General features: G+C 45.9%; 1 protein-coding gene across 1 annotated transcript in view; it reads left to right on the forward strand.

The window, feature by feature from the left end:
* The window catches only part of igsf9b (immunoglobulin superfamily, member 9b), a 40,084-nt gene that overhangs the window by 11,577 nt on the left and 2,262 nt on the right, over positions 1-26,245 (forward strand). Inside the window, 19 exon segments of the mRNA XM_012881278.3 lie at positions 10,837-10,983; positions 13,486-13,637; positions 13,777-13,894; positions 14,142-14,283; positions 14,635-14,780; positions 14,895-15,037; positions 15,139-15,279; positions 16,699-16,815; positions 16,900-17,050; positions 17,154-17,265; positions 17,356-17,531; positions 17,628-17,866; positions 17,962-18,046; positions 19,438-19,608; positions 21,943-21,979; positions 22,074-23,350; positions 23,352-25,263; positions 25,405-25,574; positions 25,737-25,918. Of these exon segments, the coding sequence (XP_012736732.2) occupies positions 10,837-10,983; positions 13,486-13,637; positions 13,777-13,894; positions 14,142-14,283; positions 14,635-14,780; positions 14,895-15,037; positions 15,139-15,279; positions 16,699-16,815; positions 16,900-17,050; positions 17,154-17,265; positions 17,356-17,531; positions 17,628-17,866; positions 17,962-18,046; positions 19,438-19,608; positions 21,943-21,979; positions 22,074-23,350; positions 23,352-25,263; positions 25,405-25,574; positions 25,737-25,906 (5,606 nt within the window). The 3' untranslated portion in view covers positions 25,907-25,918.

Genomic DNA, 26,245 nt, shown 5'->3' on the forward strand with positions numbered 1-26,245 from the left:
TAAGAGGAGGTTGTTGTGTTGGAAGGAGGACGGATGAAGCATTGGGAATAATGGCAGTTTTCCTTGCTGCAGCCCTATAATCCCATCATTGTCTGCCCGAGCCCAGAAAGACAAAAGAGGGGTATCGCAACCTCCCGTCGCGCTTCCCAAAGCCGACAAGACTACTGGGGCACCCCCAAATCCTGCGCTGTCTCCCAACTGGGTCACCAAGAGGGAGAAAGTGCCCTTCTGAACAGAACAGGTTTATTTGTTGAATAGGTGCTGCAGGGAAGAAAAACATCCGGTTCAGGAACATTTGGGATAACCGAAGAACCTCACAGATGCCTGAAAGGGGCCTCCGCCCATCAATCAGGCACCTAAACCGTATAACAGGTTATTTAACCATCATTTATACTGCTGAGGGTGTATATATACAGTGGTAGTCCCTGTGCTCCCATGGTAAGGCCAGTGGCAGCAGAGGTGAACCGTGGAGGGGAAAAGCAGGGCGCCTCCTTGTTTTGCCGTGTTCATCCTTTGTGTGCTTTTGTCTGGTGTGGGTTTTGCCTCTGTCTGCCTCAGATCCTCATGTCCCCCCCACCCTCCCACTGGGGGCAGATGGCAGCATGTGAAGCGTGTCACTGCTGTGGCTCTAATGTATTCTGCCCTCAAATTAAAATGTTTATATTCGACCCCGAGATGGGTCGGCTCACCAAGCAATCCCTCATCTTCGCGTCAGCCTGAGAGCGGAGAAGCGAACGCAGGGAGCGTGACGCCAAAGGTCAAGAGCAACCCTGAAAGCATCGGGGAACTGAGTTATGGATACTGCAGATAGGTGTGCCGCTGGCCGCTGCTTAGTGATTCGCAACAGAGTGGCAGAAAGCAAGACGAGACTTAAAACCTCAAACTAACACATTTTATGGGGATTTTACGTGATCGAGCAACACAAAGTAGCGCATGATTTTGACGCGAAAAGCAAAACGATACACGATTTTCTACAAGTTTTACAAATAGAAGTCTAAAAAAGCGTGCCGGGCTTTTGTTTCCAGCCCTTCTGGGTCAGTACTTTAAGAAACCCTGTTTTCTCTGGGATCGTCTCCATCAGCTTCGCACATCTGAGGACTGACACTAGGGCAGTCACTGTGACATTCAATGGGTAGTGTCTGTGAACATCGAATTTTCAGGGCTTGCCAGAGATTTTCAGCTGCATTTAGGTCTGGAATGACTCGGCCAGTGTAACATTTGAACTTGTTTTGATCTGAACGATTGGACCGAAGCTCTTGTTGCGTGTTTACACTGCAAAAACGGAACTAAAAATAAGTAAAATATTCTTAAAATTTGTGTATTTTGCCTTGATTTGAGCAGGTAAATAAGATGATGTGCCAATAGAATAAGATTTTTGCACTTAAAATAGGAACAATTCATCTACATCATCTTATTTCAAGTGCAGGATGTCTAATTATTTTATTTTAGGGGCTAAAATACTCATTCTATTGGCAGATAATTTTATTTGCCTGCTCAAATCTAGGACAAAAGCACAAATTTTAAGAACATTTTACTTATTTTTAGATCTGTTTTTGCAGTGTAGGGTCGCCGGGTGGTACTAGCTTAAGTTATACCATCTTCCACGTCTTTGATGTGTCCCCTACATGGCTTGTAGCAAACTAGTACAAATCCAATAGTTGCACTGACAGCAGACTGTCTATCACACCTGAGCTGTGAATCTCTGCAGCTCCTCCAGAGTTACCATGGTGCTCTTGGCTGGTTCTCTGATTAATACTGCTCTTGGATGATCGTTTCTTGGTATGTCTGCAGTTGTCCTGTACTCTCTGCATCTTTGGATGATGGGTTGAGAGCTCCAATTATTTATAGCACAACCCAGCATTGACTTTATCCACAACTTCATCCTCGTCTTGTTTGCTGTGTTGCTGGGTCTTTGTGTTCGCTGACGTTCAGGTGGACTCTGTTTATTATATGTCTAAGTGTTGGATTCAGTTGGCGTTACTGGATTTTATTTAGAGGTAAAAGAGGAAAACTGGTTAAATGCAAATTTTGAAAATCACGAGTCCTTTTCTTTCCTCTTTACAGTTTTGTGTCCATCATATAAAATCCCAATAAAAGATAGTGAACCTTTTGGCTGTTATGTGACGAAATGTGAAAAGCTGAAGCGGTATTCGTACTTTTGCATGGTCCTGTAAGGTAGGAGACAGGATGCTTAAAACCAAGGCATTCACTGTCAAAGTAAAAATATGCACCTACTTTTATGCACCTATGCCATGAGTCGTACTCATCGCATTGCAAATTGCGTCAGATGCTGTGTGTCCTAAGGCTGCTGCTTTGACCCAAGGTCATTAACGCTATTAGCGGTTTTTATCTGCAGAGATGAAAACGGATCCCAGCGAGTGCCCCCCCCCCCCCGCAGTGCCTGTTTCCATCCATTAAAGCAGCTGTTTTTGATATAATATCAGGTGTGGTTGAGATTGCGCTGTGTGTTTTCAAGGAGTGCCCCCCCCCCCTCCCACTCCAACCATAGAAACCATTAAACACAAGCTTGCCCACGTCCCAGGGAATGTTTCATGTTCCATCTGTGGCATGGACTCCTCGCTGCCTGTTTCTCGCTCACAGCGTGCCTTGCAGGGCTAAACATTAGTCAGCTCACAGCTTAGAGGAAGCAGACCAAACTGTGACTGACGCTCTTTTATGGCAGTATCTGTCCAGACAATGTTCCAGCCTGGCAGTGTCAGGATGGTTTACGGTTGCAGGGAAAGATCAAATGTCTCCTGTGTTGTGAGGAAAGTCAGCAGAGACTGCGAGCGGCGGACTCTGACCTGAGGTTACAACGACAATGGGCAAACCCCCAGATCTCAGCAGGCCTCCCTCACACCCTCAGTGGGACTCGTGAACGCCCGTGAAAGTCGGAGCCTGCGTTTTTACACACAGACACACGCACAGATCAGTGACACATTTATAGCCTGCGATGTACAAATGCAGAGTTTTCACCACCTACCTTCTAGTAAAGTTATGTGGAATTTATCATTAAACAGGCAGGCCTAAGTAAACATGGGTGTGTGTTTTATCTTCAAAAGCAAGAAAAAAGTAGTCCGGTTGAAACATAAACCTGAATATCAGTTTTTCTGGACCAGGGTGATTGTGCTGCTAACAATGACACAAAGTCGCAAAGATGACTGAAACTTAGTTCTTCTTTTCTGTAAATTTTGGATCTGCAGGCTGATGCAGGGACTCAAGTGCTTCATGCTTCATTTTATAGGTCTGCCCAAGTATGAAACCTTTTTTGAGTATTTTTATATATATATATATATATATATATATATATATATATATATATATATATATATATATATATACTGAATATTACCCAGCTTACCTAACCATCCATCCATCCATCCATCCTCATCTTCACAGTCTAGTTTTACCACTGTAGCAATATCCTAAATTCACAAAATGAGAATTAATTGAATTTTATCATTGGAAAATAATAATATAATAATATTGATCTGACATTTAAAATGATGATATATATACATATATTAAAAAATAAGCCTTAGTTTGATTGGGTATGTTTTCAATAAGAGTAAGCATTTATCTGTAGTCTGTCCAGCTGAAACGATGACCAGACATTTGGAAATTATTAACGTTGGGTTATCTCTCTACCTGATGCTCAAACAAACTTCATGTTCCGCTTTGGAAAGAAGTAAAAAAAAAAAAAAAAACCCGTCACATGTCCCTGAGCTCTTTTGTAAAGATTTGAAAATCAAAACTAATACTTTGCGGTCATGCCTAAACAGCTTATGGGTGTATTAAGTTGAGTTACTGTAGTGAATTTCAGCACATGAGCTCTGGGAAGCTGCGCCCGGCTCTGTGGACCCACCACTCCAACAGAGCCGGACGCAGCGAGAGGGGCAGAGTTGACTGTAATCTATCCCATGACAAAGAGCTATTCATAAGAGGGTTAAACTGATTAGTGGGACAGGAGGATTGAGAAGAGAAATTTGGGGGGGACGGGTGGGGGTGAGCTGTCAGAGGCTGGGGCCGGTCCCAGACTTATGATTGTATTCAAATCAAAACACGTCCCACAATGCACCACAGCCCGGCTCCCCGTACTCAGCAAAGAAAAGCCAGGCTGATGCTTCTCCAAACAGAACGAAGAGCTGTCTTCCTGCAGCGGTCCCCCCGTCAGCGTATCGTGTGAAATCTGCAGCGCTGCACCTATTGTCCGCCGAGTTTCATACGTTCCTTGGGAAAACACAACCTTTGTGCTGAGAGCTGCAGTTACCAAGAAGCTGATCAAATACACGCGTAGACTTTGTGCTCATGAAGGAGCGAGAGCTGTGCGATCACAGGGCGTCTAGAATCATATGGGTTTCACCTCCAGGTCAGCTGAAAAGTATGAGACACGGGGTCGATAGGATCAGGCGGTCTCTGCCAGCCCGCCACCCACCGGGTGAGAACCCAGCCCGCTAATATGAAGAGGCTGCGTCGAGTTCAAACAGCACTGCTGGGATTAGCGTTTCCATTTTCTACCCTTGGCTGCACTGCGGCTCAACCTGTTGGCAACAAGGACTCATTTTTAACATAGAGCCAGTCGGCCATGTGACTCCCACTGGAAGAAGAAGGAGAAAATATCCAGGAGGAGGAGGGCAGCAGCTATTGTTTCAGCCCCTGTTGGTCTCTTCAAGGTGGATCTGTGGACGTTGTGTTAGTGTAGGGCTGGGGAGGGGGGGGGGGGGGGGGGGGGTGATGAATGCGTCTGCTGGAGCTCAGAGGTCAAGAAGGTCAACCTCTCATTGGTCTCAATGGATTATCGATGCACATAATTTGAGTAACCTCTCCATAACCTCTTGTTCAGTTCTTCTGCGATTCAACCACATGAGGGGTTGGTTTGCGTCCCGTCGGTTTCCCGTTTTTTTTTACACATTTGTGTTCAGCGGTTCTGCGCCGGAGAGACGAGACACCTCGTTTCGTAGCATCTCGCGTCACAGAACCCCTGCAAAGTGCCGTCAGAGGTTTTGAAGCCAACTCCCATATGGATAAAGCACCATTTATCACACAGCCTGGTGGTTTCATCTGCCCGCAGGGTGAAAGGAAAAGCCTCCTTTCTCTCCTGTTCATTATTCTCCCCCCACGTCTCATAGGGTCTGGATTTTCATCCAAAGCAATGTTTTTCACCGCTTGTAATTTTTCAAATCTTTGACAGTAGAAGCCCAGCCCCCACCCGCCCCTAGATGATCGACCCGCCTCTGCCAGTATTTGGCCGTCTCAGGTTTCTACAGCAACTGGATTTAAATCTAAACCTACAGCCCGGGCTTTTTCCTCGGCCTTCGTCACTATGGTAACCTGAGAGCACGAGGAATAGAGGAGGGGGGGGTTGTCTCTTTGTAGTGACGGACAGGGGGGGGAGGACACGGATGAGGGTTGAGACAGGGCTGGACAGTGAAACCACAGCTCTCCTCCTGGAGACTCAGGGGGCAGGGCGCGCTCAGATTTTTGAAAATCAACATGTAGGCACACCCACGTGCTGCTGGATCCTGTGGCGTCGCCGGGATTTCCACAGGCTGCCTTTCTGGGCTGCAATTAGCCACAACCGTCCCACAGCGTGCCGATTCCACAACATCTGATGAGGAAAGGTTTCAGAGGAAATGTGCAGCTGTGGGAGGATCCCTCATGGAGAGAGTAGAGGAAAATATCTAAAGTTATCCCTATACCTGTTATCATCTCCCTGCACCCCCCTCACTCTCTCTCAACCCTGCCCAGCTGTTTAAAAGATGCTGACCTGAAACCAAAGGCATTCATTTTATGGATCGGCCAACGCGAGCGCCGCCCATCCAATGCGTGTCGGTCTTTCAGGAGGTCAGTCAATCATTAAACCCAACTATTAAGCACGGCGACTGCCCCGACAGGAATGCAGGGTTAATTGTTACCCATTGTCGTCTGTCTTCACTCTCTGTGTACGTTTCCACCCGTTCCTAAGGCCATACACAAGTGAGTTTCAAAGGCTTTAATCGGGGCTCTCGCTGTCTCGGAGGAAAGCGCTGTCGAGCAGTGAGATTTTAAATAGCGCTGATGTGGCTTTTTCCAGGTTGCAGGACGTCGAAGACTTGTCCTGTGTTGCCTCATATCAAAAAAGCATCTGTGCAAGCTGATCAAAGGTCTGACCTTTGATCAGCTTGCACAGATGCTTAAAGATGCTTAATGCTTAAGATTGAACAGGTGCTAAAGATTAAAGCAAGCAAACCTGTTTTATGTACAGGTCTGTGCAGGATTCTTCATGCCTCTTGATCATTTCCACATCTAATCCTGTTACGACCACACATAACCTACATAAAACAGTGCGTAATTGTAAAGTTAAACAAATAATTCCAATAAAAAACATAAAATCTAAAACGCGTGACATGCATGTGTTCTCAGTTTATCCCTGATTAAAGTTCAGTGCAACCAGTTTGCCTTCAGAAGTCAACTAATTAGCATACGGTCATGTTCGATTAATTAGAGTATTTGAGGTTTATTTGTCAGATTAAAAGTACCTTTTCAAAAAATAACATTTAAACATACTTTTCATTAAGCCCACATTTCTGTATTAAAATCTTATTTTGTTTAATCAGTTTTGTGTAATAATCTAATCTTAAATGTCGTGTTTTCAATATATGTAAGCAAACAAATCATCATTCTTAACAAAAAATAAGGGCTTTAAAACATCAGTCTGAGTAATGAATTTATATCGTGTGTTTATCTTAGTTATCTGGGGTTACTGAAACAACGTTTTGGTAATTTTATTATTCATTGAATATGACTATATAGTGTTGACTTTTGTGTAATTTAACCTCTGTATAAATCCAGCTGTTCTCTGAAGACCTCAGAGGTTGGTTGGAGAACATAAGTGACCAATCATGAAGACCAAGAAACCCACAGCAGACAGGTCAGAGATGAACTGGTGGAGAAGGTTAATGAATGGTTAGGATTTAATATAATATCCCATGCTTAGAATATCTCACAGAGTGTGGAAACTCTGCAAACCTACCAGCACAGAGCCATCCAGCCAAGCTGTCAACGGGCTAGGAGGGAGCCAGGAGGGCAGCTCTGGAGGAGCTGCACAGATCCCCAGCTCAGATGGGAAAATCTTCCAGCAGGACCACTAATTATTATGCACCGCACATATCTGGTTGGTTGTGGAAGAGTGGTGAGAAGAAAACCTTTGTTGGAAGAAAGCATGAAGGCGACAGAGAAAACGCGTGAAAGTGAGCTCTGGTCAGATGGCGACAAATCAAACTTTTTGACTTGTGTGTAAAAAAAAATAAAAAATGGCAAAGCACATTGGTGTGAAGACATCATCATGGTGAAACTTTGTGGCTGGCAGCATCATACCGTGGAGATGCTTCTCTTTAGTGGAAACTGGGAACTGCTTCAGAATTGCCTGGAAGTAAGGTAAGGCTAGGAAAAAGGGAGAAACCTGGAGGAAAATCTGTTAAAGGCTGCAACAGACTGGAGACCAGGGCGAGTCTTCACACATGATCTCCTGGATCCGACTGAGCTAAAAAAGAAAAAAAAAACGGCAGCGGAGACACGCCGCAGTGACTGACTGATGGCTTCAAGAGAAATTCACACCACCCTTTTCTAGTTTTTATTTTTAAATAAAACTTTAACTTGCCAATTATGTGCAGACTTCTCTTGAATGACCATAAAAGTTTCTGGCTTTCATGTGTGAAAAACTTTATTGGGCATAAGTAGCTTTGCTACGCGATTATTATCTTGTCCTTGAATGCGTTTTTTTTTTTTTTTTTTTTTTAAACCTTTGCAAAGTTTAATAAAGCACGATGGGCCCAACCTGCAAACTGCAAGAAGAAAAACCGGACGGTGGGAACACCTTCACATCTCTGTGTTTACTTTCAAACTGCTCTGGCAGGGTCTGGTATGAGCATCGTGTGTGTTTCTCCCCCCCCCCCCCCCTGCCCGCATCCTCCAGTCATTTAAAGCCCTCAGATTGAAGGGGAGAAAAAAAAAGAGTTCATTGAGAGGCGGAATAAAAGGTGGGGGGGTGAGGGGGGGGACCCTGAAAGCCAGGCTGCAGTCACCAGGCAACTAGCATATCAAGTTTCAAAGCTTGACAAGGAGTTGTAAGAAGTGCAGAGGGGAGCAGAGGAAGCGGGGTATTGGGGGGGGTGTGTGGTAGAGACGTGCGCGCTTGTGCACGGCTCCGTCTGTGTTTGTCTCGCACAAGTGCACGGTGTGCATCTGCCATGCTCCTTGTTGTTTGTCTCTATCCTTTACCCCCCAGTGAACAAAAACAAGTGACTCATTTCTTCCACGCATTGTCTTGGATTTACATTCTTAGCCCGAGTCAAAAAATAAAAAAATGAGTCATTTTGATTTGCATTTTTTTCTTTCCATTCGAAGTTATCTAACGAAACGGCGTTGGAGACTTTTCTGGCTTGCTGACTCCAGCTGCTTCGCGGAGCCGCCCTAACCCTAAATGACAGGACACCGTCCTCGTCCGTCATCTTACATATCATCCGGGCCGTCACGGCGGTGATTCATGGATCTGCGCTCCACCTCGGGGGGCCCACTGGCTTCTCATCATCTGAGCTCCAACCAGGAGACTCAGCCAACATGGTAAAGCTGCGGTGCACGACCTCCACCGAACTTCAAAGAACATCTGTGGAAACCGCTTCGACTTATTTTAAACCAAACGCAGTGAGAGACGCAGAACAGCGGACGAGATATCGCAAAAGACAGCATTTTCTTTTTCTTTCTTGAACCAATGAATTAATTATTTAATGTCGTTTGCTTAACGAAGAGGTCAGTATAACCCTGCACAAAATATTTTGAAGCTCCTTCTCCAGATTTCTTGTTTGCATCTTCACAAAGCCCCAGCCTACCTTGTCTCTTGGGATGAAGCCAGGGAGTGAAGAGCAGCTCATTGTTGCACGAGCAGCTTTGGTTTCTGCTGCAACTCTTCCTTCCCAGAGACCCGTTTAGAAAACGATGGCCTGCTGCGTGCTGACCGTTTCAAACTCATTCTGATAATTCTAAGTATTTTCATTTGTATTCTACTAGTATCTATGATTCACCAACACAAATCTATTCTTGGAAGGCCTGCATGCATTTGCACTCACCTCCTTTACTCTGATTGCTCTGAAGGACTGGCAGGAAAGAAGCCTGCTGTTAAAAGGATAGACATAAGCGGTCTGGTCTGAAGTCAGGTAGTGGCCATATATGGGGACACAGCAAACATGTGGAAGAAAAATGCGCTCCGGTCACATAAGACCAAAATGTTGCGTCGTCTTTTGCAAAAGATTGTGGCAAAAACACCGTCTCCACCGTGAAACTCGTTGGGTAGCAGCATCATGCTGAGGGAATGCTTTCCTTCAGCCAAGGCAGGGAAGCTGGATGGAGCTAAATAGATAAATGCAGATGCTCTCCATCTTCATAGAAACATGAGGAATGTTTCGCATGGGCAAGGCTGGTAGAGATAAAACCCCAAAGGACTTGCAGCTTTAATTGCAGCGCGACGTATTTGTAAGGCAATTGACTCAGAAGGTGCGGAGGGCAGAAGGCAAAAGCACGCCGTACTTTTCAGATTTCCAATTGTACACGAGCAAAACACTTCAACAGGCGTTTATCGTAGTCATCTGTGACCCTTCCTCCATACTGCACTTCAGCAAGCATGTATCGCACGGTTACCCATGAAACATCCTTCGGAGAGAAAAGTACAGACTAGTAAATAAGGCAAAGATCTTCAGACATTTGTGGCATCTTTGACAAATCCTCACCTGCTTCGGGCCACAATCATCCAAGTGTTTTTCGACAAACTCGACACTTGCAGAAAAATCAGCTGAGTTGAACTCGTAAGGTATGTTCCAACCCAAAGGTCCAAATTTGCGTCGTTCCTGAAACAAGAGTTGGTAAACAACAAAATCACAAACACTGCAACATCAACATTTCTGTCACAGAAAAACACAAACTGAATTTAGTTCTTCAAACGCCTTGGAAGTTATAGACTCATTTTTGGATGATTTGTTTTAAAAATAATCCAGTATCAATCAAGTAAGTCCAATATACTGAAATATTTAAAACAATTACACTAAATAATCTGGGGTTATCACATAAATGCTATAATTGAGGGGAGTCAAACTCTAGTCCCCAAGGGTCTGGGGACTGGAGTTCCCCAGACCCTTCCACTTTATAGTTAGGCATTACTTTGTGTTGCTCCTTTACATAAAATCACGATAAAATGTGTTGAAGTGGATGGTTGTCACCCGACAAAAAGTGGAAAGGTTGCAGTTGCAGGGGGTGTGAATACTTTTGTGATACTTATCCCTTTTCTGACCGTCAGCTTAGAGGCACTCCTGGGGCTTGAATGACAGTAAGGAAAAATGCATCCTGGTTTAGCCATTTAAGAAACTCTCACAAAGAAAAAATAAGATTTAAGATTAAAGTCTGCTTTGGAAAGTTGCTATTTTTTTTTATTTCATTTTGCATGTCATTGCGCAATGACAGTAAAGCCTTTCTGATTCTGATTTAATAGGGTTTGATTTGCTCACACGTTCTTTAAGATGCCCCATGCTTCCACCACTTCTGCTGTTTTAATAAATCTCCGCCATCTGGTTTGTCATTTTCTATAAGCTCGTATAATACAGCAGATTCTTCTGCGCGTGTGGGTCTGTCTACTTGCAGAAGGTCCATGACTTTGACACTGGCCTTTGTGACAATGGACGGCTGTGTCCTTTGCATGAAAAGCCCTCTTCCTGCATATGCTGACGCTGCCTGTCTGCCTTTGTTTGAGCGTTAATCTTTCCCCCCCCCCCTCTCTCTGTGCCTTTCAACCCTCACCCTTTCCTCCCCCAGGGCGTGTGTCTCTGACCCGGGGCGCCTCTCTGCTGGTAGAACGGCTGACCCTGGAGGACGAGGGCTGGTTCGAGTGTCGCATCCTCCTCCTGGACAGCAAAACCGACAGCTTTCGGAACGGCACATGGACCTTCCTCTCCATCACAGGTGCAGCCCTGCAGGGCATCGGGGACGCGGGGGGACGCTTCCTTCGGTCGCCCGTCGCTGGTCCAGACTTAATTTAGAACATGTACAGCGTGGGTTCTGGCTGCGGTCTGAAGGCCCTGGCAGAGGGAGGCTACCGAACGTTAGCGCGGCGTATTAAAGACGTGGCACGGTACGCGCTGGGAGCCAGGGGGATCACACCTTGTTTTTATCCGCAGCGAGGCACTGACCAGTGCATGTGAGGTTTGTCGCTAAAGATTAAGGTTAAATGCTCAAAGCCTTTGACTCACATGCTCCTGAGCTCTAAGTCTCCCACACGCACCGCGCTGGTTAAGCCGAAGTGGAGTTATGTCACTCAGAGTGTGAGGTGGAGGTTTTGATATGATGATGATGCTGCAGTCAGTGAAACCCACGTCGCACACGACCCTTGTTGTTTTCTTCACTGCTGTGTTTTCAGTCCATGCATATTTTGAACACGTGTCTAAGAATGTGTTTGGTCATCTTTAAACCAGGCTTGACACAGGTTTTTGCATCGGTTAATCTCTTTTATTGGACTTTTATGGGATAGACCAACTGTGAAACTGTTCATAGTGTGACGTGTGAAGGAAAGTGGTCCGTGGTTTTCAAGCTATATTTACAGCTAAACCCTGAAAAGTGTGATGTGCATTTATATTTCAGCCACCTTTACTCTGATGTAGGGCTGAACGATTTTGGAAAATAATCTAATAGCGATTATTTTTCTTAATATTGCGATTTAATGCGATTCCAGTTTAACTTATCATGTGTTTAAAAATATATACAAACAACAAATCAATTTGTTTCCTCACCATGTGGATTAGTTGCTAAAAGACACACAGCATCTAAACTCGGACCAGTAATGATTGCGTTCTGCCTACAATATATTTCAATCAAGATTGCAATTTAGACTTTTCTCCGCATTAACCACAAGCAACAAAAACGGCCTCTAAATAAAGATGTTTGTAAACAAAGACTATTTTAAATATGAACTTTTAATGTTTCTATTGATCAGAATATTATTCAAGAAAACAGCTTTTAATTTAATTAGACATCAATCCTTGTTGAACATAAAGTCCAACCAACAAGCAAGTCTATGTATTAAACTGATTGACCTGTACTCAATGCTTTGTATGATTATACAAACTCTAAAACAAGTAATAAAATTAGATTATCTCACTGCTGCAACTGTTTTCCCTTCCATGTGGAGGCAAACCCACTTTAAACATTTTACTGACACCTAATGGACGTGTCTAATTCCCTAATTGTTACATAGCCAAAAATTGCAGACCTCTGCGCTTTGGAAATTGCGTTATTTTAAATCATGATTATATTGAAAATGCAATTAATTGTTCAGCCCTACTCTGATGGCACTGAAAGCAGTCTAGTACACCCTGCTGTCTTCAGATGTCACCTTATCAGCCAACACTGTCCGCCTGTGTAATATGAATCTTTGGATAAATGCAGCAGCTTAACAGGTTTGTTAGGAGAACATTTTGTGAACAAGCAGCATGTTGGAAAAGGAGGAACAGCGCAGGAAGGTCAGGAATACAGTTGTAGAGAAATGGAAGAGGCAACTCATATAGAAGTTCGGTTAAGTTATATAAAATGTCTCAAGCTTTTAATAAGATGATGAAATGAGGTGTTCATTCTATCATCTAAAAATGAAAAGAACAGCTGAGAGCATTAGTTGGAGAAGCAGCCATGAAGCCCAATGTCACCCCGGAGGAGCTGCAGAGATCCTCCAATCAGGTGGGAGATGCAGGGATCGGTATGCATCCCACAAATCTGACCTCTATGGAAGAGTGACTAGAGAAAGGTTTGAATCAAAGCTATAAGGAGTCGTGTGTGCAGTTTGCCATAGAGAGGGCACAGCAAACATCTGCCCTCTTAAGGCTTTTAGGTAAATCCACCATCAAATCCTGGGACCCAGGACACATTGGCCTGGTTCATCTCTCCTTGAGGCTCAGATAGACGCTGACTTTGAGCAAAGACCTTAAACATACAGCCATAGCTGCAACCCGATGGTTTAGGTGTTGACTGCACACTGACGAGGCATTTCAGCCATTTGATCCAGGTGGGATCAAACTAGGGACACGTCTAAAAGTTCAGGGACACTGGACCTCGCGGACTGAAGTTGAAGGCCTCTGGCCTAGTCAAAGTCCAGACCTAATTTAAATCTCAATCTGAGGGAAGAATTGATTACTGATGTTCGCTATTCTATGTAACTTGGTTTAAGCTATTTAAAGAAAAAGAGTGAGAACATTACCCCCAAATAGTTGCAGCTGTAATCATTTGAAAGCCGTGTATTCTCTTCAGCCCGACTTCATGTTGGACTGTGACACACAATTTAAATCAAAAACCTTAAAGTTTGTGGTTGTGACATAAAAAATGTGAAGTAATACTTTCCCAAAGCGTTGTATTTGTACTGTTCCCTCATTTGACTGTGTAAGGGAACATGCCCCTCCTTTGTTTGGGTCTTTGCTGCAGCTCCACCTGTGTTCATCAAGAAGCCACCGACTTTTGTGGAGGTTCTGCTCGGAGACTCGCTGACGCTTAGCTGCGGAGCCCACGGGAACCCCCGACCAACGGTGGTCTGGCATAAAGATGAGAGTCCAGTTGAGAAGCACGAAAAAATAAAAGTGAGTCCCGTCAAACAGATAGTATTTAGAACTGGTACTATATAAGACAATGTTTTTACAGCAGCCATAGCTTTATTGTTTTGTTTTAGTGGTCGTCCACTTTTCTACTTGGTGTTTGATTATGGTGCATTTCTCCTAGGTGCTCAACGGTACCCTCTCTCTGGCCACTGTCACAAGAAATGTTTCAGGAGTGTATAAATGCCACGTGTCTAACTCCGAGGGCAACCTGACCCACTACACGCAGCTACAGGTTCAAGGTATTCACCGAACGAGCCGTCATCCAAACACAGACAGAACCTCTATTCAATGCGACGGGAGCTCGGTGGTATTTGGGATAAGAGCGCTGCGCTTTTTGTTTCTTATCAGCTCATAGCCTTGAGAAACCCATTTGGCCCATGAGGCGTAGCGATGCGTTTGTGTATACCGCCACCTGCAGTTCACCCTGTGCTCTGCGGTGACTGAGACGGCAGTCGGTCCTGATCTGTGCCTTGCTCTTATAAAAAGGTCCGCCGATCATCATCATCTCCCCCGAGGACACGACCCTCAATATGTCCCAGGATGCTGTTCTGCAGTGTCAGGCAGACGCCTACCCTTCAAACCTCACCTACGAGTGGCTGAAGCAAGGACAGAACGTTTACCACATCGAGTGAGTCCACCTCTCTGAAAAACTTACCCAAGACGTTCAGCGTTGTTGGAAACATCACACAAAGTATTTCTGTCTACTCAGAAAGTTTTAGTTTTAAATATCTGCAGAAATCAGTCAGGTGTTTTTTTCCAAAAAGTACACTGCTTCAATTGGATTATTCACGGGATCGTTTGATCATGTGATCATGAACAAGCTGTGACAAAGAAGATTGCTGTTTAGATTAACAACCATTAATCTAATGCTTTCCCGCACATCCTTTTAAAAGCATTTACTGTGTGCTTCCTACATTTAAGGGTGTTTCTAGACAGCTTAATCAGAAAAGCCATCATGTTTTCCCTCTGTTGGTCTCAGGTCCCTTAAGTCCAGAGTGAAGATTTTGGTGGACGGTACTCTTCTGATCCCTAATCTCATCCCAGAAGATGCTGGCAACTACACCTGTATTCCAACTAATGGGATCCTGACTCCTCCCTCAGCTTCTGCCCATCTGAAAGTGAAACGTCAGTGCCTTACCTCCTCCTCCTGGGTGGCGCTGCTCATCAGGGAGGGTGAATGTGTTTCTACCGTATGTCCCGCTGATAGCTTTCTCTAACTGAGTGAATCTCGTATCTCAGATCCTGCACGTGTGGGAAGAATGCTGCGTGAAACCTACTTGCCAGCAGGAATGGAGGGGGTCATTTACTGCCCTGTTCAGGCCGACCCGCCTGTGCTGTATGTAAACTGGACCAAAGACGGGAATGAGCTCAAACTTGACAATGTAAATGTTAGCACCTTTTTTTTTTAAATATTGTGTTTTAATCAATATTAACACCTTAAGAGTTCATATTGTTGTTTTTTTCCCTCCTTTTATTGGTTTAGTTTCCAGGTTGGATGGTGAACTCGGAGGGCTCAGTGTTTATAGCCACAGCCAACGACAACGCTGTCGGCATGTACACCTGTACTCCGTACAACAGCTACGGCACAATGGGCCAGTCTGAGCCCACCAAGGTCATTTTACAGGTAACTAACACACAATCGTTTTAGAAATGAAATCTATAAGTATGGCACTCAGTTTTATACTGTAACCTGTGGGAACGCTTTCTATAACCACTTTAAGGATAAGATAAAAATAATTCCTTACTCTCACCATGGGGAAATTCAGGCATGACGGTCGCAAAGACACAGAGTTACACAAAATTTACTGCAATTAAAAAAATAAGCTAATCGAATGTTAAGTTAGTTCTACATCAACTGAAAATTAGTTTATTTTCTATTAAATTAAAGCTCCAAGCCTTTTGGATTATGTCCCTACCAGTTTTCAGCACTTTTTCTTTTCAAAATAGCTCAACTTCAGTTAAACTGGGCGTAGAGCACAGAGAAATAGACATTTTCCATTCTTGCCATGCCACAGATTGTTATTTTGGGTTCAGATTTGGCCTTTGACTGCACATCCATATGCTTTGATGTAAACCGGTGGTTCTCTAATCTCTTATAATGAATACCACAGTCAAGCAGAACTTTATTTCTTCATTTATTTATTTTTTACCTACAGATCTTTTTAGCTTTGTATTGGCACTACTGGCCACTGGCTGTGGTCTCTACGTCACACTTGTGATTCCTGTGCAGAACACCTTTATTTATACAGAGATTAAATTTAACACAGATGGACTCTCGTCACTAACGCAGAGACTTCTGAAGGCAGTTCTTCACCCTTTTATTTTCAGGGTAACAGAGTCAAGGGGGTTGAATACAATTTACTTCTGAATTTAATGTTACTATTGTAACAACTGTTTACATGCATCTTGCACTACTCATCATAACTCTATATTGATTTGCACTGCTGACTGTTTATTCACAATTGTTTACATATACATTTGCAATACCGTACTTTAATATGCAATTACCTTCCACTGCACTTTAATTTAAATAGCTGCTTTCCAAACTCTAATTATTAATTTTATAGTAATAGCTACCTGTATATCATGCTCACAATTCTGCCTATAGTAATAGCCACCTGTACATATAATCATAGTACATGTAAACTCTGTTATAATAATCATGTGTATATTATGCTATTGTACATATCTGTAAAACTCTATTCACAGTTATATCCACCTGCTATTGCACTTCTGGTTAGACCTAAACTGCATTTCGTTGCCTTGTACCTATACCTTTTTAATGACAATAAATATGAATCTAATCTAATTTAATATAATATAATTTACACTTTTTGGATTTTTGAATTGTAAAAAAAATATTTTCAAAACCAAGTATAATTTACACAACGTCACAGTTGCGCTTTACTTCATGTTGGTCTATCCCGAAAAATAAATGCATGTATGTTTATGGTTCTTAAAAACAATCAGGGGTCTAAATAAAAAATAAATAAAAAATCCTTTATGTAGATGAGCAGAAGTAAAAAGAGTGTCACTTTTCCAGGACCCACCATCATTTCGAGTTCCCCCTCTGCCAGAGTATCTCCAGGAGGTCGGCCGAGATTTGATCATCCCGTGTGAAGCCAGTGGAGATCCTGCTCCAAACGTAACCTGGAGCAAGGTATGACAACATCCTGCTTTTCTGGAGCCGCGGCCATGTCTCACGGATCTGCTTGCCTGAACCTCTGGGTGCTCTTGTCGACAGATTGGCCCCAGTCCTCGCTCGCCGTACGTCGTGTTGTCCAACGGATCCCTCCTGCTGCAGCCGCTTAGCAAAGATCACCATGGGGGCTGGGAGTGTTTGGCCACCAATCGTGTGGCGACTGTCAGTGCGGGCACCGTGGTCTTTGCTCTGGGTGAGTGCATTAGCATTATCTGCCATTATTATCTGACACATGAGTTTTCAGCAGGTAGGTGCATTAGTAACAGGTTAGATTTATACCTGTGTCTGTCGTTTAGGGACCAGTCCTCATGCCGTATCCTCAGTGACCGTCAACACGGAGATGAACCAGGCCAACGTGTCCTGGCTCCCAGGATTTGATGGTGGATTCACCCAAAAATTTACTGTGTGGTCAGTAGCGTGAAACAGACCCGGTGTTAAAACATTTCCTGCCTTCAACCAACTAATACAATTTAGATGTTTGGATTTGGTCTTTTGAAGGGTCAAGCAGTCGTCCAGGGGGAAACACGAGTGGGCATCTTTGCCCGTGCCAACATCCAAAAACTACCTGCTTGTGACCGGCCTTCTCGCAGGCACTGGCTACCAGTTCAGCGTCCTACCTCAGAATAAACTCGGCTCAGGACCTTTTAGTGAGATTGTGTCAGTCCGGACAAAAGGTTAGTACTAATGAAATTTGTTTGTTTGCCTCCAGGCAACCTGGTGCCATTTTGCTTTAAGTAAAGGTCACCTATACACACTTGTCGTCCATTTAGCTGTTCCAACAGAGCTACCTAAAGCTGCCACGGGTCTCCCAGCCCTGGACCCGCCCACGCTGCTGTCAGCTAACCGGACCGGACGCGGCGTTCTCCTGCAGTGGCAGCCTCCTGAGGCTCCACTCTCTCCACTGACAGGTTTTGTCCTACAGGCCCGCAGAGATCGAGGCCAGTGGGTCATCATTGGCAGCAACATCCACGGCAATCAAAGCCAAGTACTTGTGCAAGGACTGCTAAGGGTGATTATTTACTACTAGCAAAAAAAAAAAAAAACAGACACTGTTCATGAGAGCGTTTGTGATGTAGTCAAATACACAATCTGTGTCTTTCTCAGGACTCCATGTATGATTTGAGGCTGATGTCACGCAGCAACAAGATGCTTAGTGAACCGAGTGAGTCTGTGAGCGTTTCCACTGAAGGTAGAGTTTTTTTCATCGTACACCAATATTACTGAATATTTCCTAAATAAATGTTGTTTCTTGAAATGATTGAATTGAATTCAATTTTGTTTAGATTGCAGCAATTCACAACACATGTCATCTCAGGGCTCTTTACAAAGTCAAATCCAATCAAATCAGACAGATTGGTCAAAAAGTTTCCTATCTAAGGAATCCCAGCAGATTTCATCAAGTCTTGACAAGCAGCATTCACTCCTCCTGAGAGAGTGTAGAGCCACAGGGGAGAGTCTCCTGCATTGTCCATGGCTTTGCAGCAATCCCTCATACTGAGCAAGCATGAAGCGACAGTGGAAAGAAAAACTCCCCATTAACGGGAAGGAAAACCTCCAGCAGAACCAGGCTCAGTATGAACGGTCATCTGCCTCGACCGACTGGGGTTAGAGAAGACAGAGCAGAGACACAAAAAAGCACAGAAGCACACATTGATCCAGTAATCTGTTCTACATTAGATGGGAATAGCGGGCCAGCCGTCTTCTCTGGATGATGCCACAGTTAACAGAACGCCAGACCAGGTGTACCTACTATGAAGAAAAAAAGAGCAAGAACTAAAAGTTGAAATAATACCAAACATTGCAAATTGGAGAACAGCAGGAGAACTCAGCAGAGTGAGAGAAATGTCCTCCAGTAGCCTAAGCCTGTAGCAGCATAACTACAGAGATAGCTCAGGGTAACATAAGCCACTATAAGCTTGTCAAAAAGGAAAGTTTTAACATTAGTCTTAAAAATAGATAGGGTGTCTGCCTCACGGACCAAAACTGGGAGTTGGTTCCACAGGAGAGGAGCCTGATAGCTAAAGGATCTGCCTCCCATTCTACTTTTAGAGACTAGGAACCACCAGCAGACCTGCAGTCTGAGAGCGAAGTGCTCTGTTAGGAACATACGGGGTAATCAGAGCTCTGATATATGATGGAGCTTGATCATTAAGGGCTTTATACGTTAGAAGAAGAATTTTAAATTCTATTCTTGATTTAACAGGAAGCCAATGAAGGGAAACTAAAATTGGAGAAATATGATCCCTCTTGTTGATTTTCATCAGAACTCGTACTGCAGCATTTTGGATCAGCTGAAGGCTTTGAACTGCATTTTGTGGACTTCCTGATAGTAAAGAATTACAATAGTCCAGCCTTGAAGTAACAAATGCATGCACTAGTTTTAAAACATCAATCCTTGACAGAATATTTCTAATTTCAGCAATATTCCAGAGGTGAAAAAAGGAAACTCTGGAAACCTGTTTAATATGGGATTTAAATGACATGTCTTGGTCAAAAATAACACCAAGTTTTTTTTACTTTATTACCAGAGGCCAAGTTAATGCCATCCAGGTTAAGTGATTGAATCTGGTTTGATTACAGGAATGGATATTTACCCCCTCCGCCCTGGTTTCTTAGAAGTAATCCCTCAACCGCTGATGGCTGGTGTGATAGGGGGAGCATGCTTTCTGTTTCTTGCAATCATCCTCTCGGTGGTGACAGCGTGCTACATGAGCAACAGGAGACGGCGGCGACGCAGAAAGAGAAGACAAGGTAAAACACACATTCTTCCTCTGTGACTGTCCTGTTATTGTTTAGTGGGGAATATATCACAACTTTTATAGTTCCTTTTAAATTTGCGCTTAGACTGATAGTTCATGATTCATTTCCATGTCCAAAAAGAAGAAAAATGTGAAAAAGCAAGAAAGAGAAACAGCTATCTCAACACGGCTTAGATGCAGCCAAAAGTTGCTGAAGATTGATGACGTATTTACTTTCAGCACCAAACGCGGGCCATCTTACAACGTCCACACCAGGACAAACGTAGTGATAGCAAAGTCTGCAGCTCCAATGCGAGTTCTTAAAGTGAAGAGTTATTTGGCCGTTCATCATCTGTGGAGAAGGAAGTCTGGAGAAAAATCATCTCAGAGCAGCACTAGTTTGGAGATTTAACCAACCTGCACTTTTTATAGCGTTTTAAAGGCCTTCTGTGGCGAGCCCAGTTGCCTGTAATTTATTACAGTGGGGAATGAATCCCTGGGACAAATACTTTGAAACAGAAGAATCCTGCCAGCATTCGGGGAGTCGGAGTCTGTGCTCAGGGTTCTGGGCAGCATTGTTACTCGTACGCTGCTTAATTCAATTCAATTCAATTTTATTTATATAGCGCCAGTTCATGAAACATGTCATCTCGAGGCACTTTACAAAATCAAGTTCAATCAGATTATACAGATTGGTCAAAAATTTCCTATATAAGGGAACCAGTTGATTGCTTCAAAGTCCCGACAAGCAGCATTCACTCCTGGGGAACCATAGAGCCACAGGAAGAGTCATCTGCATTGTACATGGCTTTGCTGCAATCCCTCATACTGAGCAAGCATGAAGCGACAGTGGAGAGAAAAACTCCCCATTAGCGGAAAGGAAAAACCTCAAGCAGAACCGGGCTCAGTATGAACGGTCATCTGCCTCGACTGACTGGGGTTACAGAAGACAGAGCACTGACGACAGTCATTTCAATGTAATGCAAAACTGGAGAACAGTAGAAATCAGCAGAGTGAGAAAAATAGGCCCTGATGTCCTCCAGCAGCCTAAGCCTATAGCAGCATAACTATAGAGATAGCTCAGGGTAACATGAGCCACTCTAACTATAAGCTTTGTCAAAAAGGAAAGTTTTAAGATTAGTCTTAAAAGTAGACAGGGTGTCTGCCTCACAGACCAAAACTGGGAGTTGGTTCCACAGGAGAGGAGCCTGATAGCTAAAGGATCTGCCTCCCATTCTACTTTTAGAGACTCTAGGAACCACCAGCAGACCTGCAGTCTGAGAGCGAAGTGCTCTGATTAATGTAGGCGCCACGGACTGGACTCAGTAATTTATCTGATAATAAAAGTATAAAAAAAATTATTTGCAAAGGTAAACCGTAAACAGTCATTGCATCAGATCATATTTTAGAAAATATTTTTTAAAAAATATGTTTTTATGGACCCAGCAATGGGGAAAAAAACGCATTTCAAACAGCAAACGTGACAATCACAATAACACTGCCTGTTTCGGGGCTTTGCAGACTTCATCATACCGATTTTTTTGTGGTCATGGCGAATCTGAGGTTTTAACATGCTAACTTTTTTACGTGATAATGATAAACGGTACGATGCCTGCACGTCATTAATTGGCTCTTCAGTTTCTTCAAACACGTGTCACCATTGTAGCTCCAGACAAAAGTTTTACTCACTAGTTTCAAGCTCTTGCTACATGGTCATGGGCAGAAAGGAAGCTAAATAGATACTTATGCAGTCAAATATTTCCTTTGTTATGTTCAGGCACTGAGAAAAAGCAAGTCGCTGCTGTAGGTAAGCTTTGAGTGAGCGGTTACTAATTTAATTCATGCTGAGATGTGCAGACAGGAAACACAAGAAATAAAAACTATGATTAAATGATGATGTTTTCTTTTAGCAGAGAAACCTGATGCTCACAAACAATAACCTGTGCTGCTTCAAGGACCGCGCTAGAGCTATTGGTCATCGCTGTGGCATGAACTGATCTTTAGATCCTTAAATTCAAGCTTCCCCTTGTTTTAATGTCCTCGGGTAAAACGTGTTTCTGGTGAGGTTTTCATTTTTCCTGGTGGGTTAGGAGAAATCTGTCGTCTTCGCCTGTTTATTTTCACAAAGCTCACCTACTTCTCCTCCATACAAGATCTTTATATCATTCGTATTCGTGTGTGTGGATGTGACTCAGCAAACTGTGCTTTATCTGTTTAAAAGACGAATGGAAAGGCGATGCTTTTTAGGTTTTATGGCTCTAAATTGTGATATTTGATCTTTGGTTCCAAGTTTAATGGAACAACTAATACAAAAACCTCTAATTCCTGCTGCTTTTCTTCCTTTTAGACTTGCCTGCCGCTATTCAGAAGAGCCCGTCTCAAGAGTAAGCGTCTTGATCATGTTCGTTTCCCTTCACCAACACGTCCCTGTAGTCTCCATCCCGAATGTTTGAAGTTGTTTTTCTGTGTCTCCCTCAGACCGCGATCACCGCCACGCAGCCCAGACAGCGTCCTCAAGTTTAAACTGTGTCCGCCTCTTCCCTTCTTTCCCAACTCCTCCTCATCACAATACGATCGCTCCTCGTTTGACAAGGGCAGCCGCGGGGAATACCACGATCAGCGGAGACAGCTTCTGTCCAACTCGTCTCCTCCGCCCCATTACACGCTCTTTGAGAGTCACCTGGGTTCTCAGGCGCCTTCACCGACGGCCCTGGAGTCCATTTCCCGAGGCCCAGACGGGCGCTTCATTGTTCAGCCGCTGCCGGAGGGTTCAAGCCCTTCCACTAAGAATAAGATAAAGAAGGATGTCCTGCAGGGTAACGGGAGCGTGAACGGGTCGGGGAGCAACAGGACGTCAATCAGGGACTCTCCAAAGTCGAGCATCTTGAGCTCAGAGAAGGACGAGAGGAAGGAATCTCCTCTGACGGTGGACGTGCCAGAGCTGAGCCGGCCTCCCGCCTCCCCGGGGAGAGTACGAGCCATGGCGAGGAACTTCTCCCGCCACGGCTGCTTCTACTCTGACGACGAACAAGGCTCCGAGAGTCTTTTGGAGAGGGCCAGCTTTTACTCCGACAACAGCGAGAGAAAGCCCAGCGATTCCCTCCGGCGGTGTCGCATGCAGGGCAACTCCGAAGACCTGTTCTCCAGTTTGGGAAGGAAAACCAGGCTGCTTGATAGAGACAGACCCCATCAGGGAGGCTACCAACCCATGGAGAGCAACCTGACGGACGACAGCACCCTGGTGTCCCAGCTGGAGACGGATAGCGTCACCAAGTGCGTCCAACTGGCAAAGGAGAGGGAGGAAATTGAGAGGGAGCTGAAGAACTTCACAACGGGTCAAAGACATCGCAGCCGAGCGAGGGAGGAGCCTTCTCCATCTCGTAAAACGGAGCCGCCTCAGAGGGAAGAGCCCAAATCAGCGGAAGACCCAGTGTGGAAACCTCAAGAAGTTACAATCAGACAGAAGTACAAGCCCTCGGCGATGACAAGTCGGGTTTCTGACTACAGGAGAGCGTGCTACTTTGGCAACACTAGCAGCCCGCTGGACAGGCTGCCCACCTCTCGCATACAGTGGGACATCAGCCCGGTGACGTCTGTCTCCAGCCTCATCCATGTCCAGACTCCTCATCAGGAGACCACGTCGCCGTCTAGAGAAGCCGCAGAGGAGTCTCTGACTTTAAATTCGTCGAGATCGCCGGTCACCCAGAACACCTCCCTGCCCTCGCTGTCCCCCGACACCACGCCAGATCGAAGCTAAGCCATCCAGTCCTCAGAAGAAGCAGGAGACGTGCGCCGACCTGGCGGAGGAGACGCAGCGGAGGAGGAGTCCGTTAGCTTCTCAGCTACGGCGCTTAGCCACCATAGAGAGACCTGAAAGCTCAGCTTCTGTCCAGCAGAGCCAGACTGAGAGAAGCGATCCCGGTCCCTGCAGTTCCTCGATCTTACGCTACGATCATCAGAAAGTAGGAGCCAAGTCCAAAGACAGAGAGAGCCAGGGCACTTCTGGGTTTTACGCTGAGCTGGAGAGAGAGGGCGTCCGAACGCGCTCCAGGAGGAGCGACAAGTGTCTCTTCCCCGACAGCCTGAGCCCCGTCTCGACCTTGACGCTCGTGGAAGAAGTGGAGGTGGACCAGTCTCAGTTTTCAGCGCCCCGGATGTCCGACTCCTTCAAGGCCGAGCCCGCCGCCCCGTCGCCCAAAATGTCCCCACGCCAGACCAGCGCCATCCTGGAATACCTGAGCCTTCCAGGTTTCATTGAAATGAGCGTGGACGAGCCCGCGGAGGAGGTTCAGGGGGCCAACACCTCCGAACGAGGATCAGAACAAAAGCCCGAGGAGGATTCTGTCGTGGCGAAACCCGACGTGGTTCCTAGAAACTGGGAGGTTCACGTTCAGGAGAACAAAGAAACTGCGTCAGGTGAGAAACAGGCCGCTCCTCTGGGAGCTGCGCCTTGCAGCTTCGATGCCTCTAAAAGACAAGGGAGCAGGAGATCTCCTCATGTGGAGACCAGGGTGCGGTTCCCTGATGACCCGACGACGTCCTCCTCGGCTCCAGAGCCAACAAGCAGGGCGCTCTACGATGAGAAGACGAGGACTCGAGCAGGCAACATTTGCACAGGCAGGCTTGAATCCCGCCTCGGGTCCAGGTCCTCCCACGCTTTGTTCAGCGCGGCTAAAAGCGTGGCGGACATTGTGTCGAAGCATTCCCAGGGTTATTTGGACAGTGAGGAGTTTTCGCCAGAGCAGCCCCAAAGACAAGCCTCTCAGGGAAGCAGGACTAACAAAATAGTGTCGCGGATAACTCAAGCCCCCGTGCCATTCCTGAAGAAATCCCTAAGCCTCGGTCCCTGCAGGACTCTCTCGGGCGTGGCTCAGCCTCGCCCTTACCTCAAGAAGTCCATCAGCCTGGGCTCACAGCGGTGGGAGCACTTTGAGACGCCGAGAACTTATATTTCCGAGAAATGTTTCTGGGACGAGTTCCCAAGCCCCGACGTGAGGGTGAAGTCCTACAGTTTGGGCCGCACGCCGCCTTCCCTCCCCCCGCCGGGCCCCTGCTGGAGAGAATACGTCCCGTTTCGCCGTCCCAGCATGGGGAGCTTAGAGAGGCCGCACCACGCGCCGAGGTCTTTAGCTAGTCCTTCCTACCTCACGCCTATGTACCCGCCTAGACAAACCTCGGTGTCCCCAATGCTGGAGCCCTCAGATCCACGACGCCAGGCGGCCATTTTCCCCGAGTCATCTAGGTGGTCCCCCTCGTATCAAGACACGCTGAGGCCTGTCCAGCATCAGTACGTCTCCAATCTGCCCTACTACCAGCACTGGCCGGACCCCCGAGGGGAAAGCTTGAGACATTTGGACGCCAGAATAGGCCCTCCGAGATCCTACCTGCCCAGGGGCATCAGCTGGCCCTCGCCTTATTACGCCGCCTTCCCACCCAGGGAGGGGGACGGCTACAGGCATCCGGACAGGATGATGGGACGGGGCGGGGACGCCGACGTCAGAGAAGGGGGCAGGGCCAGCTTCGCCAGTCAGAGCAGCGGTAGAGGCAGCACTGGCCTCTTCAGACAGTCCCTGTCCATCACGCCCACCCTGCTCAGCTCCCCAGAAACCACAGAGGAACACGAACGCCTCCGGGCTGAGATGGAGCTGGCCAAGAGGAGAGTCAAAAGGTGACAGGCGCCCACCGACCGTCCGGAGTGACCGACGACGTGGAGCGTCCGCTCTACGGATGGATTTATCTCTGTTGCCAAAATAAGTCTTGTTGTGAGACTCTTGTCTGTTTTCTGACCTCTGTGTGTGTGTCTCGTTAGAAGGAACACGTCAGTAGATGAAAGTTACGAGTGGGACTCTGCTGACGCCTGCCTGGACCCCGAGGTCCTGGAGGCCACCAGGCCGGACCAGTCTCCAGCTGCTGTTCAGAGAGGCAGGGGGGAGACGGGGTCGGATCAGACTGGTGGCCTCCGGGATCAGCGGCAGAAAGGTGATCATTTATTTCACATTGTTCACATTTATTAAATCTGGCATGTGTGATTGTTGCTGTGCTGGATGTGACGGTGCTGCATGTGTCCCAGTGCTCTGATTTTTGTTGGCTCATCCCATGACATTTCCCTCCATGCCGTTCCCGTCCTCGATGCCCACCCAGGCCCACCTCCCCCTGTCATCCCTGCTCGCTCGCTAAGTGAGGCACGCTTCAACGCTCTCCGCCTGGAGTACCAAGAGTACAGGCGGGCCCAGGGGCCCCCCCGTGCCCTGGAGCCCCGCTTCCGCCCCGGCCACGATTCGGACTCTGACTCCAGCTCAGCGCTGCTCTAGCAGCTGAACCCGGTCCGTTGCTCTGCCTGACCCTCGCACCCTTTGTTTTCCTCATTTCTTTTCTCCACCTCTCACTGTTTGCCTGCTGAAATCCTGCCTGCATGTGGTAGTTATAGAGAACCCTGTAAAAACATTCACGCTCTATGAATCTATTTACGTTTTCTCCTCTTACAATAAAAAACCTGAAGGTATTTGACTGGAATTGTATTTGACAGATCGACACAATGTCGTGCATAATTGTGAACAATATTTCAAACAGTTTTTTTTTTCAAATCTTAACAATCTGATGTGGATTTTTATCCGGCCCCCCTAACAAAACACCCTGTTGTCCCACCTTTG

Source organism: Fundulus heteroclitus, chromosome 12 (assembly GCF_011125445.2).
Source record: "Fundulus heteroclitus isolate FHET01 chromosome 12, MU-UCD_Fhet_4.1, whole genome shotgun sequence".
Classification (NCBI taxonomy): domain Eukaryota; kingdom Metazoa; phylum Chordata; class Actinopteri; order Cyprinodontiformes; family Fundulidae; genus Fundulus; species Fundulus heteroclitus.